The 13681-nt window shown below is 49.8% G+C and overlaps 2 protein-coding genes across 4 annotated transcripts in view; both read right to left on the bottom strand.

Moving 5' to 3' along the window:
• LOC149455060 (uncharacterized) overlaps positions 1 to 13681 on the bottom strand; it is a 90380-nt gene that overhangs the window by 18312 nt on the left and 58387 nt on the right. The window lies entirely within an intron of this gene.
• LOC149455061 (uncharacterized) lies at positions 8689 to 12281 on the bottom strand. Of its 3 annotated transcripts, none has more exons than XM_089686695.1 (6): positions 11985 to 12281; positions 11663 to 11893; positions 11449 to 11546; positions 11138 to 11359; positions 9127 to 9333; positions 8689 to 9020 (listed from the first exon to the last, which is right to left on the bottom strand). In XM_089686695.1, exons 2-6 carry the CDS (start codon positions 11838 to 11840, stop codon positions 8868 to 8870), a joined length of 858 nt encoding a protein of 285 aa, XP_089542821.1. In that variant the 5' UTR covers positions 11841 to 11893; positions 11985 to 12281; the 3' UTR covers positions 8689 to 8867. The 3 variants fall into 3 exon arrangements, with proteins under 3 accessions (XP_089542821.1, XP_089542822.1, XP_089542823.1); XM_089686696.1 differs by having other exon boundaries at positions 11663 to 11890; XM_089686697.1 differs by lacking the exons at positions 8689 to 9020; positions 9127 to 9333 and adding an exon at positions 10425 to 10955.

Raw genomic sequence — 13681 nt, 5'->3', positions numbered from 1 at the left:
CAAACCACCAGTTCCTGACACAACTGACTAAATCCGCCATGAATCATGCCTCAAACATGTGCCACTTTCAGGTCTCCTCACACTGCTGGTGTGTTTAATTTTTTGACATAGGGTGCTGGCAGATTACGGGCCTCCTATAGCTGCTGCCAGGCCCCTAATCTGCCATAGGCCCCTATATACCGCCTCCTCATGCTGCTGCTAGGTCCAGAGTCTCTCATGGGTCCCTGTACGGCCTCCCATTGCTGCTGTCTCCATCGCCACACTCTGCTGCCATGTGCCACTTTCAGGTCTCTTCACACTGCTGGTGTGCTAAATTTTTTGACATAGGGTGCAGGCAGATTACGGGCCTCACATAGCTGCTGCCAGGCCCCTAATCTGCCATGGGCCCCTATAAACCGCCTCCTCATGCTGCTGCCAAGTCTAGAGTCTCTCATGGGTCCCTGTACGGCCTCCCATTGCTGCTGTCTCCATCGCCACACTCTGCTGCCATGTGCCACTTTCAGGTCTCTTCACACTGCTGGTGTGTTAAATTTTTTGACATAGGGTGCAGGCAGATTACGGGCCTCACATAGCTGCTGCCAGGCCCCTAATCTGCCATGGGCCCCTATATACCGCCTCCTCATGCTGCTGCCAAGTCCAGAGTCTCTCATGGGTCCCTGTACGGCCTCCCATTGCTGCTGTCTCCATCGCCACACTCTGCTGCCATGTGCCACTTTCAGGTCTCTTCACACTGCTGGTGTGTTAAATTTTTTGACATAGGGTGCAGGCAGATTACGGGCCTCACATAGCTGCTGCCAGGCCCCTAATCTGCCATGGGCCCCTATATACCGCCTCCTCATGCTGCTGCCAAGTCCAGAGTCTCTCATGGGTCCCTGTACGGCCTCCCATTGCTGCTGTCTCCATCGCCACACTCTGCTGCCATGTGCCACTTTCAGGTCTCTTCACACTGCTGGTGTGTTTAATTTTTTGACATAGGGTGCAGGCAGATTACGGGCCTCACATAGCTGCTGCCAGGCCCCTAATCTGCCATGGGCCCCTATATACCGCCTCCTCATGCTGCTGCCAAGTCTAGAGTCTCTCATGGGTCCCTGTACGGCCTCCCATTGCTGCTGTCTCCATCGCCACACTCTGCTGCCATGTGCCACTTTCAGGTCTCTTCACACTGCTGGTGTGTTAAATTTTTTGACATAGGGTGCTGCAAGATAACGGGCCTCACATAGCTGCTGCCAGGCCCCTAATCTGCCATGGGCCCCTATATACCACCTCCTCATGCTGCTGCCAAGTCCAGAGTCTCTCATGGGTCCCTGTACGGCCTCCCATTGCTGCTGTCTCCATCGCCACACTCTGCTGCCATGTGCCACTTTCAGGTCTCTTCACACTGCTGGTGTGTTTAATTTTTTGACATAGGGTGCTGCAAGATAACGGGCCTCACATAGCTGCTGCCAGGCCCCTAATCTGCCATGGGCCCCTATAAACCGCCTCCTCATGCTGCTGCCAAGTCTAGAGTCTCTCATGGGTCCCTGTACGGCCTCCCATTGCTGCTGTCTCCATCGCCACACTCTGCTGCCATGTGCCACTTTCAGGTCTCTTCACACTGCTGGTGTGTTTAATTTTTTGACATAGGGTGCTGCAAGATAACGGGCCTCACATAGCTGCTGCCAGGCCCCTAATCTGCCATGGGCCCCTATATACCGCCTCCTCATGCTGCTGCCAAGTCCAGAGTCTCTCATGGGTCCCTGTACGGCCTCCCATTGCTGCTGTCTCCATCGCCACACTCTGCTGCCATGTGCCACTTTCAGGTCTCTTCACACTGCTGGTGTGTTTAATTTTTTGACATAGGGTGCTGCAAGATAACGGGCCTCACATAGCTGCTGCCAGGCCCCTAATCTGCCATGGGCCCCTATATACCGCCTCCTCATGCTGCTGCCAAGTCCAGAGTCTCTCATGGGTCCCTGTACGGCCTCCCATTGCTGCTGTCTCCATCGCCACACTCTGCTGCCATGTGCCACTTTCAGGTCTCTTCACACTGCTGGTGTGTTAAATTTTTTGACATAGGGTGCTGCAAGATAACGGGCCTCACATAGCTGCTGCCAGGCCCCTAATCTGCCATGGGCCCCTATATACCGCCTCCTCATGCTGCTGCCAAGTCCAGAGTCTCTCATGGGTCCCTGTACGGCCTCCCATTGCTGCTGTCTCCATCGCCACACTCTGCTGCCATGTGCCACTTTCAGGTCTCCTTCACACTGCTGGTGTGTTAAATTTTTTGACATAGGGTGCAGGCAGATTACGGGCCTCACATAGCTGCTGCCAGGCCCCTAATCTGCCATGGGCCCCTATATACCGCCTCCTCATGCTGCTGCCAAGTCCAGAGTCTCTCATGGGTCCCTGTACGGCCTCCCATTGCTGCTGTCTCCATCGCCACACTCTGCTGCCATGTGCCACTTTCAGGTCTCTTCACACTGCTGGTGTGTTAAATTTTTTGACATAGGGTGCAGGCAGATTACGGGCCTCACATAGCTGCTGCCAGGCCCCTAATCTGCCATGGGCCCCTATATACCGCCTCCTCATGCTGCTGCCAAGTCTAGAGTCTCTCATGGGTCCCTGTACGGCCTCCCATTGCTGCTGTCTCCATCGCCACACTCTGCTGCCATGTGCCACTTTCAGGTCTCTTCACACTGCTGGTGTGTTTAATTTTTTGACATAGGGTGCTGCAAGATAACGGGCCTCACATAGCTGCTGCCAGGCCCCTAATCTGCCATGGGCCCCTATATACCGCCTCCTCATGCTGCTGCCAAGTCTAGAGTCTGTCATGGGTCCCTGTACGGCCTCCCATTGCTGCTGTCTCCATCGCCACACTCTGCTGCCATGTGCCACTTTCAGGTCTCTTCACACTGCTGGTGTGTTAAATTTTTTGACATAGGGTGCAGGCAGATTACGGGCCTCACATAGCTGCTGCCAGGCCCCTAATCTGCCATGGGCCCCTATATACCGCCTCCTCATGCTGCTGCCAAGTCTAGAGTCTCTCATGGGTCCCTGTACGGCCTCCCATTGCTGCTGTCTCCATCGCCACACTCTGCTGCCATGTGCCACTTTCAGGTCTCCTTCACACTGCTGGTGTGTTAAATTTTTTGACATAGGGTGCAGGCAGATTACGGGCCTCACATAGCTGCTGCCAGGCCCCTGCTGCTGTCTCCATCGCCACACTCTGCTGCCATGTGCCACTTTCAGGTCTCTTCACACTGCTGGTGTGTTAAATTTTTTGACATAGGGTGCTGCAAGATAACGGGCCTCACATAGCTGCTGCCAGGCCCCTAATCTGCCATGGGCCCCTATATACCGCCTCCTCATGCTGCTGCCAAGTCCAGAGTCTCTCATGGGTCCCTGTACGGCCTCCCATTGCTGCTGTCTCCATCGCCACACTCTGCTGCCATGTGCCACTTTCAGGTCTCCTTCACACTGCTGGTGTGTTAAATTTGGTTGGCCTCCCCTCTGATGATGTGCTGGAGCACGAAAGGCCTTAGGAGGAGCCAGCAGAGCGTGACAGTTTAGCCGCCCGGAGCCACGAGGAGGCCCGGCGGCCATATTACTCTTGGTCAGTCACACTATTATTATCACTCACTGATTCAGTGTTTTCTGCCCTGTCTTTTATGATTTTACTATTTTTGAATAAATGTTCCTGGTTTTACTTACTACACTATGAGAGATTCTTTGGCTCCTACTTGGAGCTAATTCATTTGTAGGACATCATACCTATTTTGGCCACCGGAGGGAGTTTCTCGTCCACTACTCATCTAATTTAAAGAGGACCTCTGGATCTGGATGCTGTCCATTCTACCAAGATCCCCTGCTCTCGGATACCCACTGTACCCGCCTGATGAGTGATTTCCAGGGGTCACATTACATATGCGCTTTTATATAGCGCGTCCGGACATCATACCTATTTTGGCCACCGGAGGGAGTTTCTCGTCCACTACTCATCTAATTTAAAGAGGACCTCTGGATCTGGATGCTGTCCATTCTACCAAGATCCCCTGCTCTCGGATACCCACTGTACCCGCCTGATGAGTGATTTCCAGGGGTCACATTACATATGCGCTTTTATATAGCGCGTCCGGTGAGTGCGAAATTCTACCGTTTGATCCTGGGCTTTCCTATTTCTATGTGTTGATTTGCCTGGACATTATTGCTTACTCAAGTTTATATTGGTCATTATTTCTATTATACATTTTCTGATCATCTAAAGATATATATTGATTTATAGAATCTATGTCATATCCATCAGCGCCGCACCTTCTTATATTTTCTGTATATACCGCCTCCTCATGCTGCTGCCAAGTCTAGAGTCTCTCATGGGTCCCTGTACGGCCTCCCATTGCTGCTGTCTCCATCGCCACACTCTGCTGCCATGTGCCACTTTCAGGTCTCTTCACACTGCTGGTGTGTTAAATTTTTTGACATAGGGTGCAGGCAGATTACGGGCCTCACATAGCTGCTGCCAGGCCCCTAATCTGCCATGGGCCCCTATAAACCGCCTCCTCATGCTGCTGCCAAGTCCAGAGTCTCTCATGGGTCCCTGTACGGCCTCCCATTGCTGCTGTCTCCATCGCCACACTCTGCTGCCATGTGCCACTTTCAGGTCTCTTCACACTGCTGGTGTGTTTAATTTTTTGACATAGGGTGCAGGCAGATTACGGGCCTCACATAGCTGCTGCCAGGCCCCTAATCTGCCATGGGCCCCTATATACCACCTCCTCATGCTGCTGCCAAGTCCAGAGTCTCTCATGGGTCCCTGTACGGCCTCCCATTGCTGCTGTCTCCATCGCCACACTCTGCTGCCATGTGCCACTTTCAGGTCTCTTCACACTGCTGGTGTGTTAAATTTTTTGACATAGGGTGCAGGCAGATTACGGGCCTCACATAGCTGCTGCCAGGCCCCTAATCTGCCATGGGCCCCTATATACCGCCTCCTCATGCTGCTGCCAAGTCTAGAGTCTGTCATGGGTCCCTGTACGGCCTCCCATTGCTGCTGTCTCCATCGCCACACTCTGCCATGTGCCACTTTCAGGTCTCTTCACACTGCTGGTGTGTTTAATTTTTTGACATAGGGTGCAGGCAGATTACGGGCCTCACATAGCTGCTGCCAGGCCCCTAATCTGCCATGGGCCCCTATATACCGCCTCCTCATGCTGCTGCCAAGTCCAGAGTCTCTCATGGGTCCCTGTACGGCCTCCCATTGCTGCTGTCTCCATCGCCACACTCTGCTGCCATGTGCCACTTTCAGGTCTCTTCACACTGCTGGTGTGTTAAATTTTTTGACATAGGGTGCAGGCAGATTACGGGCCTCACATAGCTGCTGCCAGGCCCCTAATCTGCCATGGGCCCCTATATACCGCCTCCTCATGCTGCTGCCAAGTCCAGAGTCTCTCATGGGTCCCTGTACGGCCTCCCATTGCTGCTGTCTCCATCGCCACACTCTGCTGCCATGTGCCACTTTCAGGTCTCCTTCACACTGCTGGTGTGTTAAATTTTTTGACATAGGGTGCTGGCAGATTACGGGCCTCCCATTGCTGCTGCCAGACATGTAATCTGCCATGGGCCCCCGTACCGACTCCTCATGCTGTGACGTTGCAACAAGGTGTAATTCAACCCTACATATGTTAGACCGCCTTTACGAACAGCTAAAGGCCATCACAGATTTCCTGATGTTAAAAGCGGATAAAGGTACTCCCTGTGTAACTTAGATGTCAGCCATTGTCAGCTCATGTGTGACACCTGCGCTTGCTCAGGCCCTTTGAGGAGGCCACGCTATTCGTGAGTCGGCAGGACTATGGGATGAATGAGGTCAAATCGGCCATGGGCCCCCGTACCGCCTGTTCACGCTGATGCTGGTCCCACAGTGTGACCTGGGTCCCTGTACGGCCTCCCATTGCTTCCACTCTGCCATGTACCTCTTTGAAATCTCCTCACACTCCTGCGGTTGTCCATTTTGTCATAGGTTGCTGGCAGATTAGCGGCCTTCCATAGGTGCCGCCAGGCCCCATATCGACCATGGGCCCCCGTACCTCCTGGTCACGCTGCTGCTGAGCCCACAGTGTGACCTGGGTCCCTGTACGGCCTCCCATTGCTTCCACTCTGCCATGTGCCACTTTGAAATCTCCTCACACTCCTGCGGTTGTCCATTTTGTCATAGGTTGCTGGCAGATTACAGGCCTTCCATAGGTGCCACCAAGCCCCATATCGGCCATGGGCCCCCGTACCGCCTGGTCACGCTGCTGCTGGGCCCACAGTGTGACCTGGGTCCCTGTACCGCCTCCCATTGCTCCCACTCTGCCATGTGCCACTTTCAGGTCTCCTCACGCTCCTGCTGGTTTCCATTTTGTCATAGGTTGCTGTATGGCCTCCCATTGCTGCTGCCTCCACCGCCACACTGTGGCTCCAAACACTGGTTTTGGCCCCGTGACTGGCCAAAGGAGTGAAGTGTGCAGTGATTCTAAGATCGACGGCACTCATCTGCATGTCATACTGACAGACAGTATTATTTCTCTTCCCCAGCAGACTCCAAGGGCATTTAAATTAAAGGTACAGTGTTCTGCACTAATATTAAGTCTCTCTGAAGCCTAGAAACACCCTTTTTTAAGTTAAATTCACAGCGAATTTATTCGACTCGAATCGAATATTGTCCACGAATTCGCCGAATCAGTCGAATCGAATTTTTCATTTCTTCGCTCATCTCTAGATATGATCTCCATGTATAATACATAAGGGGGGGATATGATCTCCATGTATAATACATAAGGGGGGATATGATCTCCATGTATAATACATAAGGGGGGGATATGATCTCCATGTATAATACATAAGGGGGGGATATGATCTCCATGTATAATACATAAGGGGGATATGATCTCCATGTATAATACATAAGGGGGGATATGATCTCCATGTATAATACATAAGGGGGGATATGATCTCCATGTATAATACATAAGGGGGGGATATGATCTCCATGTATAATACATAAGGGGGATATGATCTCCATGTATAATACATAAGGGGGGGGATATGATCTCCATGTATAATACATAAGGGGGGGGGATGTGATCTCCATGTATAATACATAAGGGGGGGGATGTGATCTCCATGTATAATACATAAGGGGGGGATGTGATCTCCATGTGTAATACATAAGGGGGGATGTGATCACCATGTATAATACATAAGGGGGGATGTGATCTCCATGTATAATACATAAGGGGGGGATATGATCTCCATGTATAATACATAAGGGGGGGATATGATCTCCATGTATAATACATAACGGGGGGATATGATCTCCATGTATAATACATAACGGGGGGATGTGATCTCCATGTATAATACATAAGGGGGGGATGTGATCTCCATGTGTAATACATAAGGGGGGATGTGATCACCATGTGTAATACATAAGGGGGGATAGGATCTCCATGTATAATACATAAGGGGGGGATATGATCTCCATGTATAATACATAAGGGGGGGATATGATCTCCATGTATAATACATAACGGGGGGATATGATCTCCATGTATAATACATAACGGGGGGATATGATCTCCATGTATAATACATAACGGGGGGATATGATCTCCATGTATAATACATAACGGGGGGATATGATCTCCATGTATAATACATAACGGGGGGATATGATCTCCATGTATAATACATAAGGGGGGGATATGATCTCCATGTATAATACATAAGGGGGGGATATGATCTCCATGTATAATACATAAGGGGGGGATATGATCTCCATGTATAATACATAAGGGGGATATGATCTCCATGTATAATACATAAGGGGGATATGATCTTCATGTATAATACATAAGGGGGGATATGATCACCATGTATAATACATAAGGGGGGATATGATCTCCGTGTATAATACATAAGGGGGGATATGATCTCCATGTATAATACATAAGGGGGGATATGATCTCCATGTATAATACATAAGGGGGGATATGATCTCCATGTATAATACATAAGGGGGGATCCATTCAGTGTCCTGCACCCCCGTCTGCCAATCCCTCCACTGACCTCCATTCAGTGTCCTCGACCCCCCTCTGCCAATCCCTCCACTGGCCTCCACCCCCCTCTGTCATTCCCTCGACTGGCCTCCATTCAGTGTCCTCCACCCCCTCTGCCAATCCCTCCACTGACCTCCACCCCCCTCTTTCATTCCCACCACTGACCTCCACCCCCCTCTGCCAATCCCTCCACTGGCCTCCATTCAGTGTCCTGCACCCCCCTCTGCCAATCCCTCCACTGACCTCCATTCAGTGTCCTCCACCCCCTCTGCCAATCCCTCCACCCATCTCTGCCAATCCCTCCCGACCTCCACTCCTCTCTGCCAATCCCTCCATCCCCCTCTGCCAATCCCTACACTGGCCTCCACCCCTCTCTGCCAATTCCTCCACTGACCTCCACCCCCCTCTGTCATTCCCTCCACTGGCCTCCACTCCCCTCTATGATTACAGCACGTCCACCATGTGAATGACAACCTTTCTATGACCCGTGTGATCTAATACATACAACATGGCATTGAACGTTTGTAGGTCACATGACTCCGCATGGGATGGAAGGAACCACTTTGGAGGCGGTAATGCGCCAATCAGCTGCCATTTTTTCTGAGTTCCAGTATTTCAGGTTTACAATCCACGCTTTTATTGAAGTGAGTCGCAGATATAATCCAGATACGTTTACCGGATCAATCGGGACGGCATTGTTTCTTCTGATGTATTACAGGCTGATATCACCCCGCCCCCGCCCTACTCTGGACCAATCAGTGAGCAGTATGGGTGGAGGAATGGATTTGGTGTTCATGACCCACCTGTGCTGATCTCTGTAGGAGTGTCCTCCTCTATAAATGTCCCCGTTATTCCATCCTCCTCCATAGACTGCTGATCATCCCTCACATACGCCTCTTCTTCTTCTGCTTTCACCTCAAATTCTATATCGATTGGATCTCCACTCTACATCAAGAGAAGGAGAGGAAATATCATCTGGAAGATAGAAGGTCACAGAAACTCCACACATTGTCTGTATGAATCCATGTTCTAGATGCTCCATCCCACCAACCTTGCAATGGTGAGGGATGGTGTGACCTTCCTGTGTGGAATCCCGGGAATACAGAGGACGGGGACATCTCTCTGGTGGCTTCCTGGTATTAGGTGGCTCCATCATCTCCTTGTGTCCTTCTGAAAACTCCTCCATCACTCCATACTCCTCATCCTCCTCTTTATACTCTTCTTTACCATCAATATTCTCATCCCCGAGGATTCCACTCTGAGAGATATAATAAAACATTCATTGTAACAAACATGCCGAGTATAAATCCCACCTACCAATAATTGTCATCATCTACCCCATTATCATCTCACGTGTGGACTACTGCAACTGCCTCCTCACCGGCTTCCCTCATCACCGGCCTCCCGCACCACCGGCCATCCCTCCTCACCGGCCAACCTCCTCACCGGCCTCCCCCCTCACCGGCCGACCTCCTCACCGGCTATCCTGAACTCAGCGGCCAGCCCCTCCTCACCGGCCTCCCGCACCACCGGCCATCCCTCCTCACCGGCCTCCCGCACCACCTACCATCCCTCCTCACCGGCCATCCCGCACCACCGGCCTCCCTCCTCACCAGCTTCCCGCACCACCGGCCATCCCTCCTCACCGGCCTCCCCTCCGCACCGGCCATCCCTCCGCACCGGCCTTCCCTCCGCACCGACTATTCCCGCTTCAGTCTATCCTGAACTCAGCGGCCAGACTCATCCACCTCACCAACCGCTCTGCCACCCCCCTCTGTCATTCCCTCCACTGGCCTCCACTCAGTGTCCTCCACCCCCCTGTCATTCCCTCCACTCAGTGTCCTCCACCCCTCTCTGTCATTCCCTCCACTGGCCCCCATTGAGTGTCCTCTAAACCCCCTTGTCATTCCCTCCACTGGCCTCCATTCAGTGTCCTCCACCCCCCTCAGCCAATCCCTCCACTGGCCTCCATTCAGTATCCTCCACCCCCCTCTATCATTCCCTCCACTGACCTCCATTCAGTGTCCTCCACCCCCCTCTGTCATTCCCTCCACTGGCTCCAGATTGCCCAACTCATTAAATTCAACCTCCTAACATTGACATACAAAGCCATTCATAACTCCGCCCCAAACTACCTCACCGACCTGATACACAAATACCACCCAACCCGTACTCTTCGCTCCTCACAAGACCTCCTACTTTCTAGCTACCTGGTCTCCTCCTCCCACTCCCGACTCCAGGACTTCCCCCATCCTCTGGAACTCACTACCCCAATCCATCAGACTGTCACCTACCCTCCTTACCTTCAGGCGCACCCTGAAAACCCATCTCTTCAGGGAAGCCTACCCCACCCTCACCTAACAGCCGATCTCCTCCACTCCTCCTACCACTCCATCCCCCACAGCCACTTTCTCCTGTACCTCTACCCCCTCCCTTCTAGATTGTAAGCTCCAAGGATCAGGGCCCTCGCACCCCTCGTGTATTGTATTGTTACTGTATTGTCTCATGTTCTGTCCCCACTATAATGTACAGCGCTGAGCAAACCTTCTGCCGCTATATAAATACTGTATAATAATAATCTACCGGATGATGGTGAGGGATGGTGTGACCTTCCTGTGTGGAATCCCGGGAATACAGAGGATGGGGACATCTCTCTGGTGGGTTCCCATGACTGGATCCATCTACCTGATGATGGTGAGGGATGGTGTGACCTTCCTGTGTGGAATCCCAGGAATACAGAGGACGGGGACATCTCTCTGGTGGGTTCCTGGTATTAGGTGGCTCCATCATATCCTTGTGTCCTTCTGAAAACTCCTCCATCACTCCATACTCCTCTTTATACTCTTCTTTAACAATATTATCATCCCCGAGGATTCCACTCTAAACGTTCAAAAAGAAATTCAATGTAACAAACACCCTTGAAGAACAATCACTAATAGTTATAATTTATACACATCTACCTGAGGATGGTGAGGGATGGTGTGACCTACCTGTGTGGAATCCTGGGAATACAGAGGACGGGGACATCTCTCTGGTGGGTTCCCATAACTTGATCCACCTACCTGATGATGGTGAGGGATGGTGTGACCTTCCTGTGTGGAATCCCGGGAATACAGAGGACGGGGACATCTCTCTGGTAGATTCCTGTAGCTGGATGACTCCACCATGGTGTCCTGGTACAGATCTTGGTGTCCTTCTGGAATCTCTGACTCCTCCATCCCCCCATCCTCCTCCTCTTTTATCTCTTCTTTAACTTCAACTTCAGGATCTCTCAGGTTTCCACTCTGAATATATAATAAAAATGACATCAATGGTAACAATGCAGATAATTTACAGATCCTAATGATGCTATCAGTGATTGTTCCTCATCTACCTGATGATGGTGAGGGATGGTGTGACCTTCCTGTGTGGAATCCCGGGAATACAGAGGACGGGGACATCTCTCTGGTGGGTTCCCATGACTGGATCCATCTGTAGGAAACACACACACTGACTGAATCCATTGTTTCTATGTGTTTATCAGATGATGGGGGATCTAGGTGGATCCTCCGTACTGCTCTCTCCTTTACAATAAAGTCTCCTCTTACCCGGTGATGTGAGGGGCGGCTGATTGTCCATCATGAAGTCCTTGTAGAGGTCCTTGTGTCCTCTCTGGTGGTCCTCCATCATGACATCCTTGTAGAGGTCCTTCTGTCCTCTCTGGTGGTCCTCCATTATGAAGTCCTTGTAGAGGTCCTTGTGTCCTCTCTGGTGGTCCTCCATCATGACTTACTTGTAGAGGTCCTTGTGTCCTTCTAAATTTTGATGTGTATCATCTGCTGGAAATAAAAGACGTCACATGACTATGGAGGAAGAGGACGGACATGACGGGGGGTTACTGGCTGTAAATAGAACACAACATCTTATTACCTCCTCTGCTGCTACTTTCTGCAATGTCTCCGATCTCCTTCACACCGCATGGCACAGTCTGTCTTTATTCCACATCACTTCCTGTCTGTTCCTGACATCATTTCCTGTCTGTTCCTGACATCACTTCCTGTCTGTTCCTGACATCACTTCCTGTCTGCATTCCATAGAGAAGTCCTGTCTGGTTAGCAGAAATGAGATCACCATCTTGTGGAGTTCAGAGGAACTGCAGCCCCGAGAAATGTCCCCTAATACCCAATCCTGCATTGTATTACCTTACAGAGATATCAGGGAGGAGCCAAAATAACTAATAAAAAGTAAGAAACAATAAACCTAACTTTTATGTAACCAACTGTTTAAAAAATATATTTTACTACAGATAGAAAAGTCTTATAAACACAGAACACAAGATAAAAACAAAAGATATACAGAATAAATAAATAAATCCCTTGGCAACTAATCTTGCTTTGTATCTATGGATGTTTCCTTCTGCATCATATTTCACTTTAAAAGTCCATTTGCTTCCGATGGTTTTGTGACCGGGAGGGAGTTCTGTTAGTGACCAAGTTTTATTTTCTTGAGGTGATTTTATTTCTTCTTCAGCTGCTTTTCTCCACTGATCGGCTTCCCTTCTCGGCAAAGTTTCTATGTCTTCCCAGGATGTTGGCTCCCGTGTTTGATGTGTTTTAGCAGCGTATGATAACCTGCGGGGTGGTATCCCTTTTGTCATTCGAGAGGATCTTCTGATTTCTTGTTGTTCAGTGGGTTCTATTGGCTCGTTGATTGTAAGTTCCACTTCTTCTTGTTCTGGCTCTTGTCCTGCTTCGCATGGGTCAGTGTCTCTTGCCGATTCAGCGCGTAAATCCTCTCCACATTTTTCAAGAATTGTATTATCTGGTGCTTCACTTTCATCAAAATAAACACTGCGGCTTACTGTGACCTTGTTGGTCTTTGACAAAGGATTCTATATCCCTTACTCTGCTCACTGTAGCCAACCAGAATGCCTTCTATGGCTTTGTTCTCCAACTTGGAGCATTTCTGACTTGGAATGTGGGCATATGCTTTACAGCCAAATACTCTGATATGTTGTTGGATTTTTAGACACATATAATACTTCTTCTAGTGTCTTGAGGCGATTATGAATGAAAGAGCCATTGAAATAAAAAATAAAGTGTGATTTTATTCTATCACACAATGGTGTAAAATAAACAATGTAAAGCGTATCATGAACAGTTCCATGTAGATAAAACTACTGTAAAAATGACAAGCAAAAGTTCAAAGAAAGAGTCACCATTATCTGTCATGGCTGTTCTGTCCTTCATGTCCTTGTCCTTAATGCTGTCCTTCTAGACTTTGTAAAGAAGCCGGAAGTAGACGGAAATGATGATCTAGCAGCTGTTGCAGCTTCTCAGACGTGTGTATGCAAGAGTCATGTAGCGTGTAAGTGTATGTGTGTGAGAGAGTCTCTCTTGTCCGATGTCTCATGGTCTTTTAAGAGGCAAATGTACGTCATAGTTAGTGATCTTAATACCTTCTATGGAAATTATTACTGCTTAGCAAAGCCATTTCATATAAGGAAGGGATGCTATACATATGATGTTTGATGGACAGGAACATATGAATGCTGATGTAAATAATATTATAAGCTAATGACGTAAAGAATAATATAGCTTAAGAACATATCAATGTATAATCACTAA

The sequence above is a fragment of the Staurois parvus genome, unplaced genomic scaffold, assembly GCF_062004578.1.
Source record: "Staurois parvus isolate SC_StPar_1 unplaced genomic scaffold, SC_StPar_1.0 ptg000407l, whole genome shotgun sequence".
NCBI lineage: Eukaryota > Metazoa > Chordata > Amphibia > Anura > Ranidae > Staurois > Staurois parvus.
Note: the sequence above shows the minus strand (reverse complement) of the source record. Positions and strands in the feature narration are given on the sequence as shown.

Bases quoted from the DNA above. Each gene is read 5' to 3' on its own strand.
- LOC149455061 (XM_089686695.1), bottom strand. From the start codon at position 11,840: ATGATGGAGGACCACCAGAGAGGACACAAGGACCTCTACAAGGACTTC. The intron at 11,360-11,448 runs GTAGATGAGGAA...TTATATATTCAG, and splicing joins CCATCCCTCACCATCATCAG to AGTGGAAACCTGAGAGATCC. The intron at 9,021-9,126 runs GTTGGTGGGATG...CTCTTGATGTAG, and splicing joins CCATCCCTCACCATTGCAAG to AGTGGAGATCCAATCGATAT.